This window comes from Helianthus annuus, chromosome 4 (genome assembly GCF_002127325.2).
Source record: "Helianthus annuus cultivar XRQ/B chromosome 4, HanXRQr2.0-SUNRISE, whole genome shotgun sequence".
Taxonomy (NCBI): Eukaryota; Viridiplantae; Streptophyta; class Magnoliopsida; order Asterales; family Asteraceae; genus Helianthus; species Helianthus annuus.
The window spans coordinates 195,905,213-195,915,408 of NC_035436.2; the positions used below are offsets into that span (position 1 = coordinate 195,905,213).

Genomic DNA, 10,196 nt, shown 5'->3' on the forward strand with positions numbered 1-10,196 from the left:
TATATCTCAGTGGATTACTAGGTTGTGCGGTTAGTATTAAAAATTGTCACTAATAATTAATCAAATTCATTAATCCAAAGGCCATGTCTATGTGGTGTTTGAATTCGTAAACAAATTTTTGTGTTCAACTTGTAATCGGGATTCCAGGTAGAGATTACTTTTATCTAATAACACTTTTTCAACAATTTGTTTTTTTTAATCAATCAACAAACCCCCCCCCCCCAATTTAGTCCAACAATTTTTAATTAGTTCAATCGCTAAACATTGATCACAAATTCTCTTTGGATACACCTTATTTACATGTATTCATATATGTATTTAAGTAAAAAGTACTTGTTTTTTTATTATTACATGACAACTACATCATGGTGGAGAGATGAGAAGGGAATGGGAGAAAGTTGGAAACCAGGTGGATATATGGACCATATATTCTAGATAAGGTGATGATTTTTTATAAGTTAAAGGGGTTTGTGGAAAATTACAAGATAGCCCATCTAATGGGTGCATACGATTGTGTTTCTATGCCAGAAGTGGAGGCGTTAACAGGTTGAACATAAACGGAAATGCTTGAGAAAACGCATTATCTTATTGAAAAAAGTAAATGAAAAGAACATCATTAAAACATCAAATATGAATAAAACACATGTATTAAAACAATGGTTTACTATAAATTTTGGTACAATCCACTTACAATGGATACATAAGTTAAAAATTAAAACAATGGTTTACTATAAATTTAAGTACAATCCACTTACAATGGATACATAAGTTAAAAATAATATAAAAAACATCACTGGTGCTTAATTTTAAATTGATTTATTAAAAATATCAAACATAAATAATTCAATTTTTAATTAATCTTAATAAATCCAATAAAATGACCTAGCTACATCTCATCACAGATTAATAAATCCCCTTCAAACGTTTCACATCTCATCACAGATTAATAAATCCTCTTTAAACGTTTCACGGAACCCTTCATGATCATAAAGAAATCGTTCTATAAAACGGGCATAAAAGTCCTTCAACTTTTGTGGAGGTCGCGTTATCCCCAACTGATCCGATAACCAATCCATGTAATCCATCTGGTAAGATAAAAATGAGTATTGTATATAATCATGATACCAAAGAATTGACATCTTAAAATTTACTTGTGAAATGAGTAAATTGTATATATGTGAAATGAGTAAATTTACTTGAAAATTAAGAGAATGAGTATAACTCTTAGGGATTCCCTTTTCTTCCATTTCTCTATAAACTTGTTCCACGTTATGCAACATTTCGGTTTCTGAAGGCAATGAAACCTTCCCGGATAATGCTCGAGTTATCCACTTCGACTGCAGTTCGGCTGGAAGGAATGTCATACCCTAAAAATTACAGATGTTAAAAATCTTGCACTACTTAATTGAAAACTCTTTGTTGAAATGAAAAACTAAAAACCGAGCACCATGAACCCACCATGTGAAATAATCCAACGAAAGAAAGTCTAGGGGCCAGTTGCGGAGGGAAAACATTCCCATAAGTAGGCGAAACACACTTGTCTTCGATGGTTAAAATACCGTGTGTTTTAAGAAACAGAATGTGAAACTCGTACCTATATGTGTGTAACACATTGTCAACATATAAAAAAATTAACAATGAGTCTATGGCTGTGTAATTATTATATGCAAAAATTACAAAACTAGCCATTGACCGAAACCACTTTCAAAACTAGCCACCTCCTGCGTCCTTAGAGCGATGCATCATGCACGGGATACGTCTTTGGAGAGATTTGATGCATGGGATGCGTGTTTGGAGAGATTTTATGCACGACATGCGTCTGTGGGTCCACCTCATGCGTATAATAGGAAGATACCACAACACTTTAGCCGGTGGTCCATTTTTCGTCACATCATCGTCAACTTCATCTGTTTCGCTTTTACGCTTATACCTTGACGCACCACAGTTAAAACACGTATGATCATTTTTGAACTCATTTCTATACAACATACAATCATTTGGACATGCATGTATTCTTTCAACTTCTAATCCCATCGGGCACATCATTTTTTTGTTGGTAAAACGAAAGTGCTAACTCATTGCCTTCTGGAAGCATGTCATTTAATACCACCAATAGATCTGTGAAACTCTTATCACTCCATCCGTGTGTTGACTTTAAGGTAGACAATCTCAAAACAGCACGAAGTTTTGAATATTTCTTACAACCAACATATATAATGGTTTTTCCTTATCTTCAAGTAATTTTCTTAATTTTTCACGCTCATCATCACCAATATTAGTCTCTAAATCATTGTACATGTCATTAAAATTGTCATTGTCATCATTTAAAGTGGCATTTTCATGATCAATATATTCTTCATTATTATCCTCTTTCTCATTGTCTATATTGAAAGACGATGTACTACGGTTAGCAAGCGATTCCCCATGCTTTGACCAACAAGTATATCCAGACATAAAACCATATCTTAATAAATGAAAGTTTATTTCTTTAATGTCATTTTTTTGAAATTTTGTACACGATGCACATGGACAAAATATCAATCGATCTCCTATGTTCACTCGATGAGCTTCGGCGGCCTTAAGAAAACTTTGAACACCCATAATATATATTGCATCCGTACGACTTCTATGGTACATCCAATCTTCACGATCCTCCACCTGAAAATTAAAATAAATAAATAAATAATGATGTGAGCGTATGCGTATGATGTAAATCAATGCTCTAAGGCGGTGAATCCTAACACACTTTTTGAATATTTCATCCCATAAGTATACATTTTAACGAGACGACATTTAAGAAAAAATCGGCAGCATTTCCCCTTAACTCCCCAAGTATGCATAAAACCGCAAACCCGTAGGAGTAGAGGAAATACCAACCGATCTTTTCTTAAATGACGTTTCGTTAAAATGTATACATATCCTAAATGAGATAGAATATTCAAAAAGCAGTCCCAAAACGGGACAATCCAAAATTTATCTTTATTAGATAAATTTTAGACGGGTAATTCTAAAGGGTTATCTAAATCTATATTTATAGACCTATATGTAAATGTAAATTTAAATAACATCTAATTTATAAAATCACTTAAACTTTCACAACTAAGGTCATGTAAAACACACATCAGCTTATAGACCCTTCAATTACTTGAGGTCCTCTTTAAACTTGTTGCCTTCCTAAAGTCAAAATACGTGTATCAGTTTATGCAAGTTTTCACGTACAACTCAAACTTGTAACATATGGGTCAATTTAATTCATTACAACACATGAGTATATATAATTAGGATTAGTTATTAACATGGTTTTCAATCCTATATTACAACAAGGTTAAAACTTAAACATACTTTATTACTATATATAAACTAATTTTTATATACAATGTGCTAGTGATTTATCAAAACAAAGCAAGAAAAAATCAAATTTGAATTTTTAACAACATATAATTAAACATGATATAACTACTATTTATAAAACTAAAAAACATTAAATAACATATATAAAGAGAAAAAAAAACTAACCTTGAAACTTTGTAAGGTTGTTAATGGTGAAATTCTTGAATGAAGATGAAGAAGTTGTTATGAGGAAGATGGAGAAGATGAAGAAGTTGTTATGAGAAAGATGAAAGGAAAGAGATAAGGTTTTGGTGGTTGATATTTGTCCGATCTTTTTTTCAGTTTATAAGACGGTGTTCACAGACAACACCGTCTAAAGGATGCAGAAATTAGTTTATAAGACGGTGTTTAAGCATTAGACGGGGTTCATTGAATATTTATAAGACGGTGTTCAAAGACAACACCGTCTAAAGGTTGGAGAAATTAGTATAAGACGGTGTTTAAGCATTAGACGATGTTCTTCTGAATTTTATTGAATATTTTATTAAAAAGAGCTATTGGTATTGGTTAAAGACGGTGTTATTACTTTAACACCGTCTAAAAAAATCCTTGACACCGTCTAATGCTACCTTTTGTAGTAGTGTTAGAGCTCGTTTTTTCCTTCTTAGCCTTCGTGGTTTGTGGTTGCGATTCAGGTATAACATCGTCATCTGCGGCTAAAGAAACGAAATCGTGCTCAGATGCAATTTGAGTCAATGGCATTTGTAGGCTTTGTGATTGCATTTGCATAGCATGGTGATGTTGTTGGTATTGCATTTACCAAGGGTTTTGAGATTGACTAAAACCGCCAAACGTAAACGGCTCCATTAGTGTCGTGGTTGTATGCGAATGGTGGTTGGGTCGATGGAGTAGCGGGTGCGTTAGGAAAGCATAGGGGCGGGTTCGGTTGGCTTGGATCCATGAGATTTTTGATGTTGAAGATGGATTTGAGATTGGTAAGGATATTGAAAATCGAATGAGATTTTTTAAAGATGAAAATGGGGTATAAATAGGTCTTAAATTTTTTTTTTTTTTTTAAAAGTCGACCGTGTTCAACAGTCTAATAACCTAACGGTTAAAAAAGAAGGCTCAGGTTGGACAGGAGGAATCCCCAGCTTGCACCGAAGGTGGGACGCGGGGGTGGGGGGAGGGGGAGGGGGTGTTCCCCGTTGGGGTCCCCCTCCATGTCTGCACCCCACTCCGTGTCCCGAAACCACACCGGACCATCTTAAGATATCTTCAACCCGAACTTGTGTGTCTTCGAATGGAAGCTTGTTTCTCGCGCACCGTTTTAAGATATCTTGATCACTTGTGTGGATTTTGGTAAACGTTATTTATATTTGAACTATTTGTTTTTTTTATAAAGTGTATTGGTTATTTCCATGTATCGTTAGCGGGTTGGTAATTCAGTGGGTAGTTGGTATATCTCAATGGATTACTAGGTTGTGCGGTTAGTATTAAAAACTGTCGCTAATAATTAATCAAATTCATTAATCCAAAGGCCATGTCTATGTGGTGTTTGAATTCGTAAACAAATTTTTATGTTCAACTTGTAATCGGGATTCCAGGTAGAGATTACTTTTATCTAATAACACTTTTTCAACAATTTGTTTTTTTTTTTAATCAATCAACAAACCCCCCAATTTAGTCCAACAATATTTAATCAGTTCAATCGCTAAATATTGATCACAAATTCTCTTTGGATACACCTTACTTACATGTATTCCTATATGTATTTAAGTAAAAAGTACTTGTTTTTAATTATTACATGACAACTACATCATGGTGGAGAGATGAGAAGGGAATGGGAGAAAGTTGGAAACCAGGTGGATATATGGACCATATATTCTAGATAAGGTGATGATTTTTTATAAGTTAACGGGGTTTGTGGAAAATTACAAGATAGCCCATCTAATGGGTGCATACGATTGTGTTTCTATGCCAGAAGTGGAGGCGTTAACAGGTTGAACATAAACGGAAATGCTTGAGAAAACGCATTATCTTATTGAAAAAAGTAAATGAAAAGAACATCATTAAAACATCAAATATGAATAAAACCCATGTATTAAAACAATGGTTTACTATAAATTTTGGTACAATCCACTTACAATGGATACATAAGTTAAAAATTAAAACAATGGTTTACTATAAATTTAAGTACAATCCACTTACAATGGATACATAAGTTAAATATAATATAAAAAACATCACTGGTGCTTAATTTTAAATTGATTTATTAAAAATATCAAACATAAATAATTCAATTTTTAATTAATTTTAATAAATCCGATAAAATGACCTAGCTACATCTCATCACAGATTAATAAATCCTCTTCAAACGTTTCACATCTCATCACAGATTAATAAATCCTCTTTAAACGTTTCCTGGAACCCTTCATGATCATAAAGAAATCGTTCTATAAAACGGGCATAAAAGTCCTTCAACTTTTGTGGAGGTCGCGTTATTCCCAACTGATCTGATAACCAATCCATGTAATCCATCTGTTAAGACAAAAATGAGTATTATATATTTATATATAATCATGATACCCAAAGAATTGACATCTTAACATATGTGAAATGAGTAAATTTACTTGAAAATTTAGAGAATGAGTGTAACTCTTAGGGATTCCCTTTTCTTCCATTTCTCTATAAACTTGTTCCACGTTATCCAACATTTCGGTTTCTGAAGGCAATGAAATCTTCCCGGATAATGCTCGAGCTATCCACTTCGACTGCAGTTCGGCTGGAAGGAATGTCATACCCTAAAAAATTACAGATGTTAAAAATCTTGCACTACTTAATTGAAAACTCTTTGTTGAAATGAAAAACTAAAAAACCGAGCACCATGAACCCACCTTGTGAAATAATCCGACGAAAGACAGTCTAGGGGCCAGTTGCGGAGGGAAGACATTCCCATAAGTAGGCGAAACACACTTGTCTTCGATGGTTACAATGCCGTGTGTTTTAAGAAACGGAATGTAAAACTCGTACCTATATATGTGTAACACATTGTCAACATATAAAAAATAAGGATGAGTCTATGGCTGTGTAATTATTATATGGGAAAATTACAAAACTAGTCATTGACCAAAACCACTTTCAAAACTAACCACTTCCCGCCTCCTTAGAGTGACGCATTTGGAGAGATTTCATGCACAAGATGCGTCTTTGGAGAGGTTTCATGCACGGGATGCATCTTTGGAGAGATTTCATGCACAAGATGCGTCTTTGGAGAGGTTTCATGCACGGGATGCATCTTTGGAGAGATTTCATGCACATGATGCGTCTTTGGAGAGATTTTATGCACAGGATGCGTCTGTAGGTCCACCTCATGCGTCTGTGGGTTCTCCTCATGCGTCTGTGGGGATTATGCAACTTCTGAAAACACCACGTGTCCATATTTTATTGGGTTTCAATGACATGGCTCTAAAGACGCGTCCCATGCATAATGCGTCGCTCCAAAGACGCCGGAGGTGGCTAGTTTTGAAAGTGGTTTTAGTCAATGACTAGTTTTGTAAATTTCCCGTATTATATTATGGATGAAGGCTTAATTATGGTTCTCACCCAGTGCAATGAATAATTGCATCTGCTTTAATGGAGACTTCATCTTGAAACTTAACTATGCCATCTTTGAAAACACGATCTATCTATTACAAACATATAAATTAATAATCATGAGTTTCAGTTTTGAGACCTTTACATTTATGCATATTAACTTAAACATATTTTTTTTTATCAGATTACCTTGGAATGCTGCCATATATTATTGTATTTCTCTAGTTTTGAGACCTTAACATTTGGTGATCTAGAGGACAGGTGAACTTCTTTGGCAACGGTTGATAGTTCTCTTGATATGTCGTACGCACTTGATTCGTTCCCGATGATAACCACAACCTGTCAAGTTTCATGAATTACTTTGTCAAATATATATTATATAGGTAATGGTATGATCTAAATTCTAAGATATAACTAAGTTCCCAATGGCATACGTTAAATAAATTTGTACTAGCATTTAATTTAAACGTTATTTTACTAATTTCGTGAAAATAACGTTAAAAGCTGAGGACGGTTAATCATGCATCATGTGGTGGCGTTGATAGCTGAAAGACAAAAGGGTACGTGCACTAATCAGTTTTTGTCCCGATTGATGAGTGTTATGTGCCTTATGTCCAATATTTGATGCAAAACTACTAATACTATCGAGTCGGGGGTCTCACTGGAAGCAGTCTCTCTATTCCTACGGGGTAGAGGTAAGGCTGTCTACATCTTACCCTCCTCAGACCCTACCTTTGCTTTGCTATTGATGGGATATACTGAGTATGATGATGACGACGACGACGACGATGATGGTGGTGGTGTTTGGGGTTGAGTTTTAAAAATAGATTATGCGTTTTGAATAATCAGAATCAGATAATTAACTGTAATAAAACGTGATGTTGAAAGATAGTGTTTGGATTTGATTATGTTGCTTGATATCACAATAAACAAGTGAAAATCCTTTTCTAAAAGCAAATAATCAATTTTTGGAAAACTGCGTTTTGTTGCTGTAGGGGGGGGGGGGGAGAGCTGCTTTTGGAAAACTGCGTTTTGTAACTTTCTGAACGCAAATAATTAATTTTTTTACCCAAACACTCAAAAATGATTATTTACGATTTCAAAACTCAATAATCTAAAAATCTCCTTCAAAACTCAACCCCAAACACCCCCTTAATTTAAACAAACCTGATCTTGAAATGGTTCTGGAACTCGATAGTTATGAGCATGCAATTGCTTCTTTGGCCACTCAAGTATACCTGTTTGTGTTATATACAGAACAATAATATTGCAAAAAGTGAATCTCTTAGTACCAAATAAGACGTAGAATCAAATATATATAAATATAAGTGTTTGACATAATCTGCTTTTGTATGTAGTTGGTATTTTTTTTTTTTTTTTTTTTTTTGTGTGTGAGTCCTTTTGGAGTTTGAACCAATTGTTACACACGTGGAGTACTCTTAGTTAACAATTCGATTAATATTTTTATATGATGTCTTAGTATAATGAGGTGGATGAAAAAAAAATTAGGGGGCAAAAATAGGCCGTGTGAAGAAGAATGAGTTGGGTAATTTTAGAAGAAATTTTAGTTAAGCAAAGTACAAATGCAACTCCTAGCACTCAAAATGGGTTCCTATCATTTTCCTCATACTCAAATTATTAAGAAATTTTGAGATTCTGTTTATTTCTAGAGTCCTAATCCTAATACCATATACAACACTATACCTCCATATTTAAGGGTTCACTATTCATCCTATATCCTATAACTTTGCGTGATTGTGAATCGAAAACTATAATATTTATTTGATTATGAATATGAATATATTTGGGGAATCGGATGTGCAGATCTTATGAAATTGAACAAATTTTAGAGATAATTATATATTTTAATAAATTATATGGATGGGGATGTTGATTCAATTATGAATGCTATAACAAAACATAACTTTTAAACATATAATTAATAACCTAGCGTTGTTTAACGAGCGACTTGTTCTAGATTAAACTCAGTCTCAGGCTTGTAGTTATATGAACCAACTTTTCTCGGTTCGTTTACTATTAACAAGTTGACATTTGACCTCGAGCTCGGCTTGTAAAAAGCTCGAGCCAACTCGTTTAAATTAAAATTAAAGATTGATATTTTTTTACTATTTAAGTAGAAAAAACTAATAATATAATTGTTATTATTGTGGTTGTTCTACTAGGCTGATGGAACATATTATGCGCGCATAACTTAAATGAGCGAGGAGCGAGCCAACATACGAGCTTACCTTGGATCAAGTTCAACTCATTTACAACCGAGTCAGCTTGTCTATGCTCATAAGCTAGAATTCTAGCAAGGATTATTAACAATGCTATTTATATAAATAGTTTTTGTTTTTTAAAGAAACCTAATTATTAAAGGTCTACAAAATAGGATATGTTTGATCACTTAACTATAATTAATTAACTAACTAAACATAGTTCAACCAGTTAAACTCAATTGGTTAAGGTCCATATGAAGTTAATGCATGATTAATAGTTGAATATGTTATACCTGGGATGTCCAAGGCAGCTCTAGGTTGACTGTTGTGACCATTACAAACAACCACCGCGTCAAACACTTCGCTCGAACTCACCCCCTTTGTCTTCCACTCGACGACAAACTCATTCGTCGAGTCAAGTAATTCGACTCTAGTTACCTCTGAATTGAACCTTATGAGTTTGGTTACTCCAAATTTCTTTGCAAAATCTTCCAAGTAACTTAAAAACTCTTGGTGCCCCGGAAACATCCTTGGATCACCATATTCTTTCCCTTCGAACATATAATCCGAGAACCCCATTATTTGGCGTGGGCTATTCGTTCGTAAAGATTTGTATATCGTGCCATGTACAATTTCTCTATCCGGATCAATTCCAAGTAAATCTGACTCGGTCCTTGGATCATAGACCCACACTCCACCCAGTCGATGCGATTTTTCAAAAACTACAACTTCATGGGATTCTCGTTCTAGCTCCCGACCCGCGATCAACCCGCTGAGACCGGCTCCAATGACGGCCACCTTCAAAGGAGTTGGCATAGTTTTGGTCCATTTGTCCAAACAATTGAAGCATTTCTTTTATGTTTAGAAAACAATTAGCATCTTCCAAGTTAGCAAACTGACAAACAGCTCATATTCAAATACAAACAATATTTTATTACATTTTTAACTTATTTAAGCCAATCATACATTATTATTCTTTTCTTAAACAACTCCTCCGTGGATCTCATGTTCAAACAAAATGCATGATTTGATTTTATTAGCATTTTT

The 10,196-nt window shown here is 34.2% G+C and overlaps 1 protein-coding gene across 2 annotated transcripts; it reads right to left on the bottom strand.

Moving 5' to 3' along the window:
• Positions 1-901: 901 nt before the first annotated feature.
• On the bottom strand, positions 902-9,993 carry LOC110937755 (flavin-containing monooxygenase FMO GS-OX5). Of its 2 annotated transcripts, none has more exons than XM_035988745.1 (7): positions 9,443-9,993; positions 8,095-8,165; positions 7,117-7,266; positions 6,937-7,019; positions 6,228-6,363; positions 5,964-6,134; positions 902-1,085 (listed from the first exon to the last, which is right to left on the bottom strand). In XM_035988745.1, the coding sequence occupies exons 1-7, from the start codon at positions 9,963-9,965 to the stop codon at positions 927-929; spliced, it is 1,293 nt and encodes a 430-aa protein (XP_035844638.1). In that variant the 5' UTR covers positions 9,966-9,993; the 3' UTR covers positions 902-926. The 2 variants fall into 2 exon arrangements, with proteins under 2 accessions (XP_035844638.1, XP_022035904.1); XM_022180212.2 differs by lacking the exon at positions 902-1,085 and adding an exon at positions 5,492-5,871 and having other exon boundaries at positions 9,443-9,991.
• Between the last annotated feature and the right edge of the window lie 203 nt (positions 9,994-10,196).